This window comes from Narcine bancroftii, chromosome 1 (genome assembly GCF_036971445.1).
Source record: "Narcine bancroftii isolate sNarBan1 chromosome 1, sNarBan1.hap1, whole genome shotgun sequence".
Classification (NCBI taxonomy): domain Eukaryota; kingdom Metazoa; phylum Chordata; class Chondrichthyes; order Torpediniformes; family Narcinidae; genus Narcine; species Narcine bancroftii.
The window spans coordinates 3,519,457-3,540,051 of record NC_091469.1 but is presented as its reverse complement, the minus strand read 5'-3'; the positions used below and the strand labels follow the sequence as shown (position 1 = coordinate 3,540,051).

General features: G+C 47.8%; 1 protein-coding gene across 3 annotated transcripts in view; it reads left to right on the top strand.

The window, feature by feature from the left end:
- The window catches only part of exosc2 (exosome component 2), an 82,744-nt gene that overhangs the window by 13,996 nt on the left and 48,153 nt on the right, over positions 1 to 20,595 (top strand). For 2 of the 3 annotated variants that reach the window (XM_069918760.1, XM_069918753.1), the window contains exon 2: positions 8,084 to 8,364. In XM_069918760.1, coding sequence (XP_069774861.1) covers positions 8,249 to 8,364 — 116 coding nt within the window. In that variant the 5' untranslated portion in view covers positions 8,084 to 8,248. Of the gene's footprint in view, positions 1 to 8,083; positions 8,365 to 8,550; positions 8,680 to 20,595 lie in introns of those variants that run through there. The other variant, XM_069918768.1, reaches the window with a different exon arrangement.

The following is a 20,595-nucleotide window of genomic DNA, read 5'->3' as shown; positions in this document are numbered from 1 at the left end:
GCAGCTTTGAGCGAGAGACTTTAAAGCCTGCCTTGAACAGCTGCACTAGCAGGAGACAGGTGGCCTCCAAACAGGAATTATGATCAGGTGCTGCTAATAGGATGTCATCTACATACTGGATCAGAACTACCCCACCTGGCAATGCTAGCCCCCCCAGCTGTTCTTTCAAAACCTGATTGAAAATCCCTGGGGATAAGATAAAGCCCTGCGGGAGTCAAGTATACCGCAACTTTCTACCTCTATATGTGAATGAAAACACATCTCTTAATGGTTCTGCCAGCGGCAAGCAAAAGAAAACATTCGCTAAATCTATGCAAGAGAACCACTTGTGGTTAGGGGTTAAAGCAGTCATGGCAGTATATGGGTTTGGTACTGAAACTGTGGGTGTTCTCACAATACCATTGATGCACCTTAAGTCATGGGCCATCCGATATTTGCCCGTTTCTTGTTTAGGAACAGGTAAGATGGGTGTATTCCAACTAGAACACGAATGTTCCAACACCCCTGAATACATAAGGCCATCAATGGTATCTGCCAAACCTTCCTCAGCTTCAGGTTTGTGGGGATACTGCATCTGCCAAATAGGGGTGTAATCTGACAGTTCGAAGGTTATGGGATCAACCTGCTGACAAAAACCCACATCTGCTGATCCCACTGACCACAGGTTCTCAGGGAGAGAATCTAGCCTAGGGGCCGAGTCGGGGTGATCCATCTTCTCTCTACCATGAAAGCGTTCAATCTGTCTATGCTCAAGGAGGACTTGATCATATGTCGGGGACAAAATCCTGTATGCCTGACCAGATGAGGAGAACTGCACTGTCGGTATTTGGGTATCGGACCAGTCACTTAGGGACATCAAGTTCCGACACATTGGTCCCAAATCTTTTGCCTGGTGAGTAGTGCCAATTGCAAGGGTGACGAGGAATGGCCTCACCAGCCATCACATACCATTCCAGCTGCTCAGATGTCAGTGCCACCGTAGCGGCCACTCCCTCCTTTCCTACCACTATGTAGTCCGAATTAATCTCCCATTGCATGCCTTCTACCTCTTCATAAAAGGCATGCTGATAAATTTCAACCCCATCTCTATCGTAAAAGAAGGTAACATGGAGGGGGTCCGAGGGAGGGGTATATGGGTGTAACGTCTGGATCCACGGCTTCCATTGATTATAAAGCTTTAGCAGCCCTCCCTTTTGTGGGTCCTCCGGTTCCAACAGCCCCCAGTAAATGTCAGCCCATTGTCCCTCAGACGCGGATCCTCCAGCTGCCGCCAACAACATCTGAGAACCGGAATGAAGTGTAGTAAATGAACAGTTCATAGAATATCCATTTGGAAAGGTGACCTCTATTCCGCTGGGTCCACAAAGGATCGATGCTCCGCACCTGACCAGTAGGTCTCTGCCCAAAAGATTGGTAGGGCACCTGGCTGACAAAATGTATTGATGTGTAAAAGTCTGTCCCGCCACAGAAGTGACTAGTGGTGTAGAAAACGGCAGATTTTCTGGTGTACCCGAGAACCCTATCAGCTGGACGCTAGAGGATGATGTTTTAGCTTGAAACTCAGCACCAGTGAGTGTTGAAAATCTGATTCCCGTATCCACTAAAAAGGATACTTCCATGTCCATTACTTTAATCTGCAGGAAAGGGTCTGCCAACCTAGCCTGCTCGTGGGTGCTCGGCCTCCGACACTGTGGGCAATATTGCTCCTCCTCTATCAGCAAAGGGAATTGTCTCTTCGGAGCTAAAGCCGCATGGGGTGCCTGATGTACCAGGGGTGGCACTGACGATCTCTGGGGCTGGACCCAATGCTCATTTTGTGGTGGTCCATATCCCCTTCCCCCAGTGTCCTGAGGACCCCAAACTAGGGGGCAGTCTCTCTTCCAGTGTCCTGGCTGACCACATACAAAACATATGGCTGGCTGCATTCGTGGAGCACCCCGACCTCTCCCTCTTACTCGGAATCCCCCCATTGGACCTCCCATTCTGGCCACATAGGTGGGACCCGGAGCCCAATATGGGGCCGGGTGCCAACTCATATTATTCCCTTGTGGTGGCTGCGTTGGCTGCTGAATCATCTGGTTCACACCCTTTGAGGAATTCTTTTTTTTCTCATTTGCCTTTTTCCTAGCCTCTTCCAATTGAAGTTTAAGGAGTTGCACTTGTGCCGACTCCGTAGTTTGTTTGACCTCCTTTTGCTTAGCCCTGTAACGTTTCATGTGATGGGTCAAATGTTTTTCCCATTGCTCACTCGAGCAGCCAGGAATATCAGGGTTATTCTCTAACGCCTCCCTAACATCAGCTGGCAGTCCGCTCGTTACTGCAGCCCTAAAGAGTGTAGTCTGCAAGGGATCTGTGGCTGGGTGTACTCCTGCTTTATCCGTCCAACTCTCCTTACACTGACTCAAAAAGGTCAAGATCTCCTCATCCTCTGACTCCTTTTGTCTATTGTGAGGAGTGGGGGTCGAGTGATCCTCTGACATTCCTACCGAGAAGGCATTCTCAAGTGTCTGTTCTTGCTCTCTCTCATTTGTTTTTTCCAGTCGCATACTAGTTTCCCTCACTTTACATACATCATTCTGTATTTCCTTCGTTAACTCCTTCATTTCCTCCACCCTTTCCTGCATAACTCTCTTAAGTCTCTCCTTCGCCTCCTGGAGTTCGTGACCTGCTAATTCAGTGACATTCACTATTCCCTCATTTATCTGCATTGCTGGCATTTGGGGAATAGGATAAGGTGGTGGCAATGTCTCCGGTAACTTTGGATATAACGGGGCTGACGGCTTAACCTCCCCCGTATTCTCCTTAGTGATATGGGATCCCTTTTTAATATCATGTTGAAGGTTCGCTTCCACAGCCATGCAAGCCAATGTCATAATGTGTAAATCTGCCCTTCTCTGTTCCTTCACTTCTTTCTGTTGTTTAAGCCTTCTTCTATTCCATATAGATCATTGTCCCTTTGCCTCATGTTCCTGTACCTCCTTGGCTGCTTCCCTCTCTGCTTCTCCTAAGTACAGTACCAGCCAGATTTTTCAAACCCTCGTGGTACCTTCCCCTGACTCTGCAGTTCTTTCCATATCTGTTCGTACCGTGCCATAGACTGTACCTCCTCTCCCTTCGGTAATCCCCCCAGTAATTGATTCCTTGTTTTTTCCCACTGTCGGTTTACAGATGGGGGATCCCATCTGTCTTCCCCGAACTCTTGCCCTACATCCCTAATTACTCCTTCCATCTTATGTTCTGATTTTTAACCCTTTAGACTTCGTACTTCACTGGGTCTGTCCCCGGTAGGATTTTGCCACCCTGCAATCTACTTCAACCCTTCCCACGTTATTTTAAACACCAGCGGCACACTGTACACAAACCTTAAACAAATACTTATTATAAACTATTATGATACACTATACGATTCTTAAACAGATACTTATACACTATAGAAGCAAATAACTATAACACAATACACCTTATACAGATACTTATTATACACTACTATGGTATACGATCCTTAATCAAATACTTATTACACACTACAGAAACAAATAACTATCACAATGCACCTTATACAGATACTTATACACTACTATGGTACACGATCCTTAATCAAATACTTATTACACACTATAGAAGCAAATAACCATCACCATACATCTTATTCTAATTGGCCAAATGTCTAAACCTATCTCTCGAGATCGCTACGAGGGGACTCCAACCCCGTTCTACTAGGGGGACTCTAACCCCCTTTTTCTACAGGGGACTCTAACCCCGTTCTACTAGGGGGACTCTAACCCCCTTTTTCTACAGGGGACTCTAACCCCGTTCTACTAGGGGGACTCTAACCCCCTTTTTCTTGCAGGGGACTCTAATCCCCGCTTCTTACAGGAGACTCTAACCGCAGTTCCTTACGGGGGACTCTAACCCCCGTTTCTTGCAGGGGACTCTAACCCCTGAAACTTTTATTCTTTGGCTTTAACTAGGACTTTTGGAGAGTAGTGACAACACACAATTTTATCGTTGCCAATAGCAGAACTTCGTTTAAACAGGCGTCTGCTTACCACCTTTTGTTGAATGGCCTCTTGTTGTTATCACCACACCACAATCGACCGGTGTTTCGTATCTTTTTCTTCCGTCACTTCTCCATCTTCATCACGTCGGGGTCACCAAATTGTCGGACTCTGGCTTTACCTTACTCTTAATTTAGTCTATGTGTAGTCTGAGTCCAGCGTGTTCTTTGAATGAAGTGATAGGAGAAGGTATTCGGTTCAACAGTCAATTTATTACACAGCACAAGAATAAAACTTAACAGAGCTCTGGGTCACTCATTAGTTCATAGGTCACCTGCACAGTGAGCTACTCCCCAAGACTGACCCCTATTGTCCAGTTGGCTCAGTTTATATAGATCAACCTTATCATACAGAACAAAAGTTGGCTTCCTTTGCTAGATTTCATTATCATACAGAACAAAAGTTGTCTTCCTTTGCTAGATCTTTTTGCATAAGGGTTATCACAAGTCATCTCCTGTTTTGCAGATATCTGGGGTGTAGCACTCCCATCTTAATCCTCCAGGCCAGACTATCCTGTTGTTTTGATCAGAAATTAATTCATCCCCAGATATTTCTAATCACCATTCTGTTCCTGTCTGGCCAATTTCTGCTGTTCTCTTTAACACCTCCTCCTGCCTTAACCTTCCTCCTAGACTGGTTTTCCATTCCCTTTGTTTCTTGCAGGCCATTCTTTGTTCTGGTCTGGCCTGTGTCTCCTGTGCTACTCACCACCTCCTTCAGTTTGAGCATTCCTCCTAAATCATTTTATGCATTTCCTCTCCCTGTATTTGGGAGCAGACAATTTTGCTCAGCCAACTTTGCTCCATGCTGTGATTGCCACTTAATCACATTCCTCTTTTTCCCTGAACCATGCAGTACATATAAACTTATTAATTAATCATTTCTTTCATAATGTTTTAACCCCTAGATTCCAACAACAGGCCACAGAATGTAGATACACTTGTTATGTAGACATAGTATTGTGTTTGTGGATTTTTTTTCTTTTTTTTGTTTTAAAAAGGGGAAATATGTGTTATTATGCATGTATAATAAAGAACTTGAGGCTGATAACGCCTCAAACCGTGCATCTTGGCGCCTCACAGTTTGGCGGGCAGCAGCCTCCTTTGAAGAAGACCGCAGAGCCCACCTCACTGACAAAAGGCAAAGGAGGAAAAACCCAACACCCAACCCCAACCAACCAATTTTCCCTTGCAACCGCTGCAATCGTGTCTGCCTGTCCCGCATCGGACTGGTCAGCCACAAACGAGCCTGCAGCTGACGTGGACTTTTTACCCCCTCCATAAATCTTCGTCCGCGAAGCCAAGCCAAAAAGAGAATAAAGAACTACATTTTCCAGTAGGCAAAAGAAAATCACAAAATTCTGTACACACTGTGGTTGAAGGTAAAACACAAAATTCTGGAGAAGCTCAGCAGGTCAGTGACTTTTATGTAGCAAAGACAAAGATAGATATCTGATGTTTTGGGCTTATGCCCTCCATCAAAGTATGAGAAAATGCCAGCAAGCGTCCAAACAAAAGGGTGGGGGGTGGGTGGCAAGGCAAGAGATGTGGAGAAAAGAGAGAGAGAACAGCAGCAATTGGGGGGGGGGGGGTTGGGGGGTGGGAAGATGGTGGGACTGGTGGATGAAAGAACTGGAAGGACCTGAAAAAGGTAGGGGGAAGAAAATGAAAATAGGTTTAATGGAAAGCAGTAAAGTCAATGTTCATACCATGTCCCCAGATGGAAAATAAGTTGTTCCTCCAATCTGCGGGTAGTCAATACATAAGGCCATGGACAGACATGTGAGTGCGGGAGGGTGACCCAGAATTGAATGGTCGGCCACTGGGAGGTTGCTGTGATTGTGAACAGAGCGAGGTGCTGAGTGAAGCAGTCTTCCAGTCTGTGACATGGTGAAAGCGGTGTGGCTGCAATTGTTGCACCTCCTGGGGAAGGTGCTGGGAGTGCAATAGGTGGGGAGGGATGGGTGTACGGTTGCAGCCAGATTGCTTCCCTCACCACGGCCCAGGACCAAAAACAGGCCTTTCACATGAAGCAACACTTCACTTGAACATCTAGAGGACTTATCTACTGCATCTAGTGCACGCTTGTGCCATTCTCTACATTGAAAAGACCGGTTACAGACTGGGAGATGGCTTTGCTCAGCACCTCTGCTCTGTTTGCAACCACAATGACCTCCCAGTGGCCAACCATTTCAATTCTGGGTCACAGTCCCATGCTCAAATGTCTGTCCATGGCCTTATGTACTGTCCCACCAAGACCATCTACAGATTAGAGGAACAACACCGTATTTTCTGGCTGACCACCCTCCAGCCACATGGCCTGAACATTGACTTTCTTTTCTTTCTTTTGTCTTTGGCTTGGCTTCGCGGACGAAGATTTATGGAGGGGGTAAAAAGTCCACGTCAGCTGCAGGCTCGTTTATGGCTGACCAGTCCGATGCGGGACAGGCAGACACGATTGCAGCGGTTGCAAGGGAAAATTGGTGGGTTGGGGTTGGGTGTTGGGTTTTTCCTCCTTTGCCTTTTGTCAGTGAGGTGGGCTCTGCGGTCTTCTTCAAAGGAGGCTGCTGCCCGCCAAACTGTGAGGCGCCAAGATGCACGGTTTGAGGCGTTATCAGCCCACTGGCGGTGGTCAATGTGGCAGGCACCAAGAGATTTCTTTAGGCAGTCCTTGTACCTTTTCTTTGGTGCACCTCTGTCACGGTGGCCAGTGGAGAGCTCGCCATATACTGCTTTCCATTAAACCTGCTTGTCTTTTCTTTCCCCTCCCCCTTTCCTGTCCTTCCAGTTTTTTCACCCACACAGCAGTACCATCCCCCGCTCCTTATTGCTGCTGTCCCCTCCCTCCTTTCTCCATCTTTCATTTCTTGCCTTGCCACCCTCCTCCCCCCACTCCTTTGTTCAGACACTTGACGGCATTTTCTCAAACTATGATGAAGGGCTCAAGCCCGAAACGTCAGTTATGTATCTTTGCCTTTGCTACATAAAGGACACTGTTTGACCTGCTGAGTTTCCCCAGCATTTTGTGTTTTTACTTTCTCAATAGGCAATGAATGTTGATGGCGCTGTAACAAAATGGAGACTATGACAGCAGTTGAGTGCATTGTTGGTTCAAGCTGCTGAAAAAATAAAGTTGTTTAAGCGTTAAAATGAAGCAAGGTTGTTCTTCTTCAAGGAACAAAGAGACTGCCCTTAAATCTTTCCCCTCTCACCTTTAATCAAATCGTAGCCTTCTAGGTCTAGACTTCCTAACCATGGAAAAAAGATTGTGACCACTGACCATATCTATGTCCTCTTAATCTTATTAACCTTAGCTTCCTGTGGTCTGGGGGGACCGACACCCAATCTACCTATTCTCATGAGAAAATTGACCATGTGTTTGAAATAAAAGGACATGCTTGAAATTTTCAGCAACTGTCTGTGGAGAAAGTTAATATTTCAAGCCAATAACCTGATGAAAGGTCATCAATGTAAAACCATTATCTCTGCTTCTTGAATGTTTTTAGGAAAGCAGAGAGGCAAATGAAATATGAGTTGCAAATAATATGCGATGTACCCCTTTTAATAAAGTTTACATGGTAGGTGATGGTGTTGAGCAAACAGAAAGGTGTTGGAGAAACTCAGCAGGTCACGCATTTTTTAGGGAGGAGAACCAAAGCCTGGGGACTCATCTGTAAACGAACAATTAGAATATTTGTTCTTAGTAATAAGCAAGCGAAAGAAGACGGTTCGTCAAAAAAAACTTGGAGATCGTGGTTAAATTGTTGGTAGGTGTCGAATTCGGGTACAAAAACCAGCAAATATTACATGTGATGAAAGGAGTCCCGATTGTTTAAGGAAGATTCTCTGCCTCCTCCTTCTGTGGCAGGAACCTAAATTTGGGTTTCACATCGCTGACCTTTTGTCAGATCCATCGGGGTCTTTGTTGAAAATAATCGAATAAATGATCTTGACTTGAAATGTTTTTCTCTCTCCATAAATGTTCTCCGGTCGGCTAGTTTCCAGCACTTTCACTTTTTCCTCCAGATTTCCATGACCTGCAGATGCTTCTGTGTTTGTTTGGAATCTGTAAACCACCATAATTTGTTTGTGTTTCGGAGGCGGAGGGTTTGCCCATATTAAAGATGGCGGAAGCCCACCGACGCCGGCCGCCCATTAACACTGGTTGCCTGCGATCTGCCAGTCACAAACATGGCGGTGGACATTCGGCTGGCAACGCTGCGAAAGCGTGTTTCGTTACCGGTCGAGGTTAACAAACTTCAGGTTTCTCCGGGAGATACGATCACGACAGATACGGGTTTTATGAGGTAAAGCAGAAATCAAATTCCAGCCTCAAAGGGCTTCCTATAGTGTAAGACGATGCCTGTTCTCTTGCACGTGTTTACCCATCACGTACGTTGTCTGAATAAGCGATGGCTTCAGTTGGTCGGAAGCGGGATAGACTGACAACTTGAGAGCTTGAATTTTACACCTCGGTTCTGTGCACCGTTATGTACTTCTTCCATTCCCAATGTCCAAACAAATCCCAACGTGGTGAGAGGAGGAGGAGGTTGTACGCGCAGAATAATTGAATAGGCCGTGGCTCGTTACTCGATATAAATGAAGTCCGAAAAGCATGCGATGTAAGGGCAGAGAAATTATTTCTATATGGGGTAAATGCTGGAGGAACTCATGGGGTTCCGATTCCAACAACTCCTGTGGAGGGAAAGGAATGAAGGTTTAGGGTTGAAGGTCTGCAGATTCCAGTATCAGCATCCTAAAAATTTCATAATGAACAAAAATTGATTTTCTGGGTGACCCCACTTTTCTAAATTTTTGTCCATTGCTGCCTTGGCCTCTCATTGTTCATTCTGTACTGGTCTAAAGTGGTAGGTGTGGTGATTGGAAGTTGGTGATCCTCCTGACCACTACAGGGCATTGGAGACAGAATGTCCCAATTCGGTTTGGATGCACAACCAGGTCATGAGTTGATAATAAGTAATACAAAAGAACCTAAGTTTCTGATATACTATCAATAACTTCAAAGTCAAGAAGTTGATTGAACGATAGGCTTTTAATTGTTTAAAACTGTATGTACACTCATGTTGCTTGGCCTGAGTCCGAAGCTCATACTGAGGGAAGGGTCAGGGGGTAACAGCCTTTATTAAGAGGTTCCAAGGGGAGGAGTCACTGGGCGGTGGCGGGCTAGCCATACACAGATCGTAAGCAGAGGTATCACCACATTTTCTTTATCACCATAGAAGAAACATCACATGGTAGCAGGAGTGGGTATCAGCAGGAGACATGGAAAGTGTGAGGTCGCCTAACATTGTAAATTGGACTGTGAATGTCGACCACGAGTGGTGGTTGTTCAAACAATGATCCCTCCTGTATCTGCAAGCCATTGGACTCGCTAGCAAACTGGATAAATTGAATTGCACTGCTACTTACTATGGCGGGATGTCAAGCACTAGAAGTTTTCAGCACGTTTGTTTGACAAGGTTATCAAAACTGTTTGATGGACACTGCTTACCAAAGAGAGATGTGTTTCATGTGCACACGCAGCTGCAGGCAGAAAGCTTTGGCACTTTTTTAACAGACTTGAAAGCAAGAATATGTCATTTTGGATTGCTTCAAGATTCAAAGATCTGTGATCAAATTGTGTTCGGAATTATTGACAAGAAAGTGAGAGATTGCAATGAGAGATAGCGCTTACCTTAGCTGGGGTTGTGAAGATATGCCATGCCAGAGAATTAGCGCTGCAGCACACAGAAAAGTTCAGTGACAGTGCAAGGGCCGTGAAAACAAAGGCACAGTCGTAGTCACAGTATCTGGACGCACATATAAACAGAGAATGAGACATAGAAAACAACAGAAACCCGGAGGGCCATTCACTTGTAAATGATGTGACACTCAACATGAACCAAAACAATGCTCAGCCTATGGAAAACTCTGTAAAAAGTGCAAAGGACAGAATCACTATGCAAAACAATGTTTTTCCAAAGTGAAAATGTGCTCACTGCAGAAGAAACTACCCTCAGTAATGCATTCTTTGTGGGCATGCTAGAGCAGGAAGGTTTCAAGCGGACATTGAGTAGCCAAGTGTTAACAGAGTTGAGCAGGACAAGTGGATGGTGCCATTTTCATGCAAATGGAGGAGATATTTCTTTCAAGTTGGGGAACAGGTGCAAAGGCCAATTTGATCTGTGAGCATGACGTCGGGGCAATGAAGATAAAGCCACACATCCATCCAAATTCTGTTCAGATCAAGGCCTACAATGGACAGCATATTGACATGAAAGGGACATGTAGACAAAAGGTGAAGGTTAAAGGTGAAAGTTAAAAGTAAAGAGCACACCTCACATTTGCAATAATTTCAGATGGACGTGCCTCATTGCTTGGTGACAGCATGTGAAAACTTGGGCCTAGTCAAGAGGGTGTACAGCATTAACAGTACCAATGCACAGAACAGTGTAAAGGAAATACTGGATCACTTTCCAGACATCTTTAAGGGGTTTGGTGTTCTACCATTCACCTATAAGATACAGTTATAGAACTCACAGCCAGTAGTGCATGTCCCAAGGTGAGTTCCAGTATCATCAAAAGACCAGCTCAAGCAGGAACTCGACTGAATGACATCACCAGGGTCATAAAGAAAGTGGAGGAGCCCACAGAATGGGTGAATTCAATGTATTGTGTCAAAAGGAAGAATGGTGACCGACGCGTATGCATGAACTAAATAGACTTGAATGCCAATATGAAGAGGGAACATTATCAATTTCCAACCAGGGATGAAATTACAAGTGAGACAGCTAGTGCAAAGTTTTTCACTAAATTGGATGCATCCTAGGGCTTCTAACAAATAAAACTGGATGATGATAGCACAAAAGACTGTACATTTAATACACCATTTGACTGATACTCTTGACTGAGGATGCTTTTTGGAATTTCCTCTGTTTCTGAAGTATTTCACAGGATAATGGAGCACATCACAGAAGGTATAAATGGGGTATGCGTGTACATAGATGACATGATCCTCTGGGGATCTACACAGGAGCAACACAACAAGAGGCTCATCGAAGTGCTACAATGCATCCAGAAGTAAGGATTAAATCTCAACAGAGCAAAATGTCAATTTGGTGTGAAGGAAATGACCTTTCTGGGAGATAAAGCTGTTGGATGCAGGTGTAGAGCCAGAGGAGAGCAAGGTGAAAGCAATTCTAGAGATGCCCAGACCCAGAGACAAAAAGGGTATATTGAGAGTGCTGGTAAATTTTACTGGTAAATTCATACTAAACCTGTCTTACCAAACAATGTACCAGAGGGAGTTGTCACATGATAATTGTGAATTCAGTGGACGGCCAACCACAAGGAAGAATGGGGATGACTAAAGACCATTCTAACTACAGAACTGGTGCTTTTGACGTTCTTTGACCCATCCAGAAGGACAAAAATATCTACAAATGCTTTGAAAGATGGAATAGGTGCCATAGTACTTCAGGCTATGGGAGAAAATTGGAGGCCAGTTGCATAAGCATCAAAGACGATGACAAAATTTGAATGTCGATATGCGCAGATAGAGAAAGAGTGCCTAGGTCTGGTCTATGGACTTGAGAAATTTCACAGCTACGTGCATTGTCTACCAACATTTGTGGCAGAGACAGACCACAAGCCATTAATAGCCATTATCAAGAAAAACCTCAATGAGATGTCATCGCAAATCCAAAGACTGATGATTAAGCTACATTGTTATGACTTTGAATTGGTGTACACACCAGGGAAACTTGTGCTGGTTGATGCACTGACCAGGGCAATGACACAGAGTGAAGCTCATAATAAGAGTTCCACAGAGATGTGAATCTCCACGTGAACCTGATCACTGAATCACTTCCCGTATCTGACATGAAATCCCAGCAGATCTCAGCTGAAACAGAAAAAGACATAGTTCTGCAGAAGGTCATCAAGAATCTGAATGAAGGTTGGCCTAGAGGTGAATGTCAGCAACACTATAACATCAGAGCAGAGCTGAGAGTTGTCAATGGGCTTCTACTCCGAGCAGAATTATTCCTCAATCACTGCGATAAGAGATGCTGAAAAGGCTACATGAGAGACATCTTGGGATGGAAAAATGCAAGAGGAGGGTCAGAACTGCTGTTCATTGGCCAGGTATAAATGCTGACATTGACAGGATGGTTTCAAGCTGTGAGACCTGTCTAAAGCATCATGCAAAGCATGACCATAGCTGACTTACCAGAGGAGCCATGGCATAAAGTTGGGACTAATCTGTTCCACCTGGATGTAAAAAATTACCTGCTGGTTATTGACCATCTATCGAACTATCCTGAGATGGTGCTGCCTCCCAACATGTCTGCTGCCTTCATGATCAGATACATGAAGTTGATCTTTGCAAGACATTAAATTCCTCAAATAGTCTGGACCATGCTACAGTTGTGGAGCATTCCAGAACTTTGCAGCAGAGTATGATTTTTGACATGTGACCTCAAATCCTCTGCATCCCCAGTCAAATGGTAAAAACAAAGTTTGCATAGTTAAACAGTTGCTCAAGAAAACACAAGACATTGGCTTAGATCCTAATCTAGCTCTGTTGAATTACAGAGCTTCACTACTTGAACATGGCATGTCACCCACTGAGCTCCTGATGAGATGTAGACCACGCACTACACTTCACTACTCTTCAGACCCAAACAAGAACAGAAATGTCAAACGGAAACAAAAGCGTCTGCAAAAGAGACAGAAATCAAACTTGTGACAAGTCAGCAAGAAGCTTAGGACCACTGGCATAACATGACACAGTGAGACTCAGAGATTCCAACACCTGGGACAAGAAGGCCACTGTTCTGGGAGGAAGTAAATTTAAGAACCTGCATTGTCAGAAAGAGGATGGTCAAATACTGAGGAGGAATTGAGTCTGCTGAAAATGCAAGTGACGCTGCAAGAACAGACAAGTGCAGGCGATCGAGTCTGCACAGCAACAGAGGAAACACCACCAGTGCTAGACAGTAGTGGACCAGCGGAGCTGTGTTGAGAAGATCCACGCGCGTTATCAAAGCACCCGACAGGCTGAATCTCTAAAGAAAAAGAACTGCACACTTTTAAAAGTTTGTGCTGTTGATGTTTGTGTAAATGTTTTTGTTTAGCTTTAAATTGAAATGAACACTGTATTACTGTGTTTTCTTTGGCTTGGCTTCGCGGACGAAGATTTATGGAGGGGGTAAAAAGTCCACGTCAGCTGCAGGCTCGTTTGTGGCTGACCAGTCCGATGCGGGACAGGCAGACACGATTGCAGCGGTTGCAAGGGAAAATTGGTTGGTTGGGGTTGGGTGTTGGGTTTTTCCTCCTTTGCCTTTTGTCAGTGAGGTGGGCTCTGCGGTCTTCTTCAAAGGAGGCTGCTGCCCGCCAAACTGTGAGGCGCCAAGATGCACGGTTTGAGGCGTTATCAGCCCACTGGCGGTGGTCAATGTGGCAGGCACCAAGAGATTTCTTTAGGCAGTCCTTGTACCTTTTCTTTGGTGCACCTCTGTCACGGTGGCCAGTGGAGAGCTCGCCATATAATACGATCTTGGGAAGGCGATGGTCCTCCATTCTGGAGACGTGACCCATCCAGCGCATCTGGATCTTCAGACGCGTGGACTCGATGCTGTCGACCTCTGCCATCTCGAGTACCTCGACGTTAGGGGTGTGAGCGCTCCAATGGATGTTGAGGATGGAGCGGAGACAACGCTGGTGGAAGCGTTCTAGGAGCCGTAGGTGGTGCCGGTAGAGGACCCATGATTCGGAGCCGAACAGGAGTGTGGGTATGACAACGGCTCTGTATACGCTTATCTTTGTGAGGTTTTTCAGTTGGTTGTTTTTCCAGACTCTTTTGTGTAGTCTTCCAAAGGCGCTATTTGCCTTGGCGAGTCTGTTGTCTATCTCATTGTCGATCCTTGCATCTGATGAAATGGTGCAGCCGAGATAGGTAAACTGGTTGACCGTTTTGAGTTTTGTGTGCCCGATGGAGATGTGGGGGGGCTGGTAGTCATGGTGGGGAGCTGGCTGATGGAGGACCTCAGTTTTCTTCAGGCTGACTTCCAGGCCAAACATTTTGGCAGTTTCCGCAAAGCAGGACGTCAAGCGCTGAAGAGCTGGCTCTGAATGGGCAACTAAAGCGGCATCATCTGCAAAGAGTAGTTCACGGACAAGTTTCTCTTGTGTCTTGGTGTGAGCTTGCAGGCGCCTCAGATTGAAGAGACTGCCATCCGTGCGGTACCGGATGTAAACAGCGTCTTCATTGTTGGGGTCTTTCATGGCTTGGTTCAGCATCATGCTGAAGAAGATTGAAAAGAGGGTTGGTGCGAGAACACAGCCTTGCTTCACGCCATTGTTAATGGAGAAGGGTTCAGAGAGCTCATTGCTGTATCTGACCCGACCTTGTTGGTTTTCGTGCAGTTGGATAATCATGTTGAGGAACTTTGGGGGACATCCGATGCGCTCTAGTATTTGCCAAAGCCCTTTCCTGCTCACGGTGTCGAAGGCTTTGGTGAGGTCAACAAAGGTGATGTAGAGTCCTTTGTTTTGTTCTCTGCACTTTTCTTGGAGCTGTCTGAGGGCAAAGACCATGTCAGTGGTTCCTCTGTTTGCGCGAAAGCCGCACTGTGATTCTGGGAGAATATTCTCAGCGACACTAGGTATTATTACTGTGTAATGTTGCTAGATTTACCATCTTGTGGAATGGGGAGTTGGTGATCCTCCTGACCACTAGAGGGTGTCAGAGACAGAATGTCCCATGTCGGGTTAGAAGCACAAAATGGATGTGTCCCACGAGGTTTGTGAGTTGATAGTAAAATATAAGTAATACAAAAGAACCCATTTCTTTATCACAATAGAAGAAACATCACAGTAAGTGTTTTTGCTCCCAGTAACTTTCAGGCAATTAATTCTAGACTTTACAACACTTTAAATAGGGGGAAATGTCCTTGATCTTGCTTAATTATTTGGGTTATTAACTTAATTCCATGTTGTTTTGTTTGTTTTGGGATTTTGTCTCGGCCTCTCATCTTTCACTCCTTTATCCTGCTTTATTTTTAAAAAATACAACACAGCTTAGCTGGCCACTTAACTGCAATTCTGTATCTGTGGCAACATCCTTGAATCTCCTCTCTTGATTGTCATCATGTTCTTTGAGTGTACAGTATTTCATTTGTGGCCTAAACAGCATTTTGTACATTTCTTGGCCAAGAAAATCAAGTATCCTGGGACAAAGAATAGAATGTGCTGAACTATTATAAACCTACTGCACATCAATCTAATCCTTGCTCACAGTCTATGACCTTTTCTTGCATCCATCACTTGATACAAGAATATTTTAAATGCTGCTGTTGTATCAGCCTCCACCACCACCATGGCAATGTATTCCAGGTAGCAACCACTTTTTTTTTTTAAAAAAACAATCTCCTAAATTTTCCCCCACTCACATTAAACTGATGTTCTCTGGTATTGGCCATTGCCACCCTGGGAAAAAGTTGCTGGCTGTCCACTCTATCTATGCTTCCATTCCTTTATCACTCCAAAGAGAAAATCCTGATTTCAGTTTTTCTTCTTGAGACATGTTCTCCAATTCAGGTAGCATATTGATAAATTTCTGCAACTTCCATTTTCTAAACTACTGTTTATCATATTTGCTAAACACCTATTTGCCATATTTGTTAAAATGTCATTTATCATATTTGCCCTTGCTTCGTTTTCACTAATCAAATGAATTACATCACGTTTCTCTGATCAAATTTTCCACTTTTGAAACCATCTAATTAGTCTGTTGATGTTCACCTGCAGTTTGTCTCATTTTCCTTGGTAATATTGTAATAGTAATCAAACTGGTTATTACAGGTACACAATACTTTATATGGAACCCTTGGGGGAAAGTGTGTTCTGAATTTTGGATTTTTCCAGATTTTGGACAGCCAGATTTAAGCCCACCCAAATTGTGCTGCCGTATCCACCCCCACCCATTTCCACTCGCGCTGCCCGTCTCTCCCCCGCCCGACTCGCGCTGCCCGTCTCTCCCCCGCCCGACTCGCGCTGCCCGTCTCTCCCCCGCCCGACTCGCGCTGCCCGTCTCTCCCCCGCCCGACTCGCGCTGCCCGTCTCTCCCCCGCCCGACTCGCGCTGCCCGTCTCTCCCCCGCCCGACTCGCGCTGCCCGTCTCTCCCCCGCCCGACTCGCGCTGCCCGTCTCTCCCCCGCCCGACTCGCGCTGCCCGTCTCTCCCCCGCCCGACTCGCGCTGCCCGTCTCTCCCCCGCCCGACTCGCGCTGCCCGTCTCTCCCCCGCCCGACTCGCGCTGCCCGTCTCTCCCCCGCCCGACTCGCGCTGCCCGTCTCTCCCCCGCCCGACTCGCGCTGCCCGTCTCTCCCCCGCCCGACTCGCGCTGCCCGTCTCTCCCCCGCCCGACTCGCGCTGCCCGTCTCTCCCCCGCCCGACTCGCGCTGCCCGTCTCTCCCCCGCCCGACTCGCGCTGCCCGTCTCTCCCCCGCCCGACTCGCGCTGCCCGTCTCTCCCCCGCCCGACTCGCGCTGCCCGTCTCTCCCCCGCCCGACTCGCGCTGCCCGTCTCTCCCCCGCCCGACTCGCGCTGCCCGTCTCTCCCCCGCCCGACTCGCGCTGCCCGTCTCTCCCCCGCCCGACTCGCGCTGCCCGTCTCTCCCCCGCCCGACTCGCGCTGCCCGTCTCTCCCCCGCCCGACTCGCGCTGCCCGTCTCTCCCCCGCCCGACTCGCGCTGCCCGTCTCTCCCCCGCCCGACTCGCGCTGCCCGTCTCTCCCCCGCCCGACTCGCGCTGCCCGTCTCTCCCCCGCCCGACTCGCGCTGCCCGTCTCTCCCCCGCCCGACTCGCGCTGCCCGTCTCTCCCCCGCCCGACTCGCGCTGCCCGTCTCTCCCCCGCCCGACTCGCGCTGCCCGTCTCTCCCCCGCCCGACTCGCGCTGCCCGTCTCTCCCCCGCCCGACTCGCGCTGCCCGTCTCTCCCCCGCCCGACTCGCGCTGCCCGTCTCTCCCCCGCCCGACTCGCGCTGCCCGTCTCTCCCCCGCCCGACTCGCGCTGCCCGTCTCTCCCCCGCCCGACTCGCGCTGCCCGTCTCTCCCCCGCCCGACTCGCGCTGCCCGTCTCTCCCCACTTGCCGGATTTTAGATGTCCGGATAAAGAATTGTGTACCTGTACTACCCATACATTCAAATCATTTCAATGTGTCCATGAAAAGCAAGGGCCTGGTATTTAACTCTACAAAGACAAAGAATTTTAACAATTGTTTTTCTCCATTACCAATGATTTTTTAATGATTAAAATTGTTTTAAGTAAATAAGTACAGTTTTCACTTTCAGAGCTTTACACATTTTACTCTTGTGTTAATTTTACTGGGTACTGGAGTCATATATGCCTTTTACACAAAAATCCTGCAATATTGCTGTAAAGAAGATCCAGCACTAAGCTGGCTTTGGTTGATTACACTGAACTGAACAAAGCCAGCATAATGCCGGGTCAGTGTGTCATTTTACACAGCAAGCCGGCATTTCAGGAACAAAGGAGGTGGGACGTGTAATTCAACAGCATCGGTGTCTAGCGTCACGTATAACATTACTGTATTTGATAGTATGTTAGACCCACTTTATTTCCCAAAAAGTGGCACAAAAATATCTCCCGGTCATGTATGCGAAGTTGAAATTAGGGTTATAATGGTGAGTAAAGCCGACAGTGATCATTTTCACTGTGTGGCTCACTAGTATCTTCACCATCTATCATTGGAGACTCTCCCGGCAACCTGCTGTCAGTCCTCACATTGGTTATTGTTGGGTTGAGAAAGTGTCAGATCCGAGAGAGATGAGTCTGGATACAAGGGTTTGCATTAAACTTCACTTTTATTAACACATAACAATTTATAAAAGAGTGTGGGAAAATGCGCGAACAATTTAATAAAACGTGAACAATTTATAAAAGAGAATGGGAAAATTACTGAATGTATTGATTTATAGCAGTGGATTTCAAACATTTTCCTTCTATTCACATACCACCTTAAGTAATCTCTTACTAATCACTGCTATCTATTATTGAGGTCGGGGGGGGGAAGAGGAGAGAGGTCTCTGCCATGGCGGGGGGGGGTGGGGGAGAGGGATTTCTGCTGCGGGGGGTTGGGAAAGAGGGGTTTCTGCTGCGGTGGGGTGAGGAGAAGAGAGGAGAGGGGTCACTGCCATGGTAGGGTGGGGGAGAGGGGTCTCTGTTGTGGGGAGGAATGAGGGGTTGCTGCCATGGTGGGGGGGTGGGGGAAAGGGGTTGCTGCCATGGGGGGGAGAGGAGAGGGGGTCGCAGCTGTGGTGGGGGAGAGGGGAGGGGTCGCAGCTGTGGTGGGGGAGAGGAGAGGGGTCGCAGCTGTGGTGGGGGAGAGGAGAGGGGTCGCAGCTGTGGTGGGGGAGAGGAGAGGGGTCGCAGCTGTGGTGGGGGAGAGGGGTTGCTGCCATGGGGGGGAGAGGAGAGGGGGTCGCAGCTGTGGTGGGGGAGAGGAGAGGGGTCGCAGCTGTGGTGGGGGAGAGGAGAGGGGTCGCAGCTGTGGTGGGGGAGAGGAGAGGGGTCGCAGCTGTGGTGGGGGAGAGGGGAGGGGTCGCAGCTGTGGTGGGGGAGAGGAGAGGGGTCGCAGCTGTGGTGGGGGAGAGGGGTTGCTGCCATGTGGGGGGGGGAAGTCCATGAACTGCCACTGCTGCAAATGCCACTCTGGTCGTGACAGCTTGACAATCGTAGCAGCGGGACATTGCTGGGGGGGGGATTCAATTGAAGGGGGGTGATTGACTGGGAGGGGTGGTGACTGACGGCTGGTGGGGGTGATGGAGACTTGCTGAGTCCTATCAGTGTGTGATGTGTCACTTACCGTATCATCGCTGGAGTGGGAACCTTCCTTAAATCGCCGGGTTGGTGATTTAATGGGTCGATCCCCCTGCAGCTTAAAAGGTGCACCCTACACCTATGACCCAGTAATCACACCTGAGTCCCAGGAGGGCTACTCAGGTGTTGCAGCTTAAAAGTGCCTACTAGGTGTTTTCAAATTGCAACACCCTGGTAATCCTCCTGAGACCCAGGTGAGATTACTGGGTCATGGGTGCAGGGTGCACCTTTCAAATTGCAGACGGGCCTACCTGTTAAATCGCCAACCCGGTGATTTAAAGATTTCCCCCTTCCTATATATTTACACAGCGAGTGACATGTCATGCACTTGAGGGAATTATTGGCTGTCAGTAGCCCCACCCCCCCGTCCGACGCCCATCCCAGCGACGTGCCATGGCTGCGTCAGAGCGATTCTAGTGGCGTTGGGGAATTATGGGTATGGAAGATGGCCATTACTCCTACATTGAGCTGTCAGTGCAAACTGGAGCAGCGTTTGCAGCAATGGCACATCACAGCTCCCCCATTACCCCTCCTCCAATCACGGTAGCAGCTTCTCCCCACACTGATGGGGCCAGCGGCTACTCTCTCTCCCCATCATGGCAATGACCCCAATCATGGCAGCACCCTCTCTCCTCCCCCCCCCCCCACCAATCACGGCAGCACCCTCTCTCCTCCCCCCCCCCCCACCAATCACGGCAGCGGCCTCTCTTCCCCCGATTGCACCCCCTACCCCCTGGATCGGCACCTCAGTCAGGGGTTTCCCTGTGACGTACACACGCAAGCGCTGACATCACCAGAATAACCAGATCAGCCATTTCCCTTTTCATATTGTTGGACCCAGGATGCCCGTGTCAGTTTTACTGGGTTTCTTGACCACTCTGAGGTAAGTCAGGGACCTGGTTGGACCCTTTCAAATCACCATGTAACTGCGCTGCTACCTGCAAATTGTCCTGTTAACCCCATTTTTCATGGCAGTTTGAAAGGGCCTAATATTCACCAGCAGCTCATTTTTATCTCCAGCTCCAGTCATTCCATATACAGCTCATTTCAGACCTGCATTTATGGGAGCATGGATAGACATATAAGATGGGCTAAACCCCAAGTACCTGCTGGTTAGGTATTCCTTTATGAACTACTCGCTGTCAGCCAGATTGACTCTTCCTTTTACCTTTGTTGTATATTTGCAGCTCAATCTGGCAGACCTCGTGTCAAATCAATGATGTACTAGGAATGATACCTTGCTGGGTTGGTGCTGGATCTAGCTACACTGTGTGATTTCCCTCTCCATTAGTGACCACCGCCAGTGGGCTGATATCGCCTCAAACCATGCATCTTGGCGCCTCACAGTTCGGCGGGCAGCAACCTCCTTTGAAAAAGACCGCAGAGCCCACCTCACTGTCAAAAGACAAAGGAGGAAAAACCCACACCCAACCCCAACCAACCAATTTTCCCTTGCAACCACTGCAACCATGTCTGCCTGTCCCACTTCGGACTTGTCAGCCACAAACGAGCCTGCAGCTGACGTGGACATTACCCCTCCATAAATCTTCGTCCACGAAGCCAAGCCAAAGAAAAAAAAAGTGGCCCACAGCAACACTCACATTTTTCAGCTGGGTGATCCCATCCACTGCGAGGC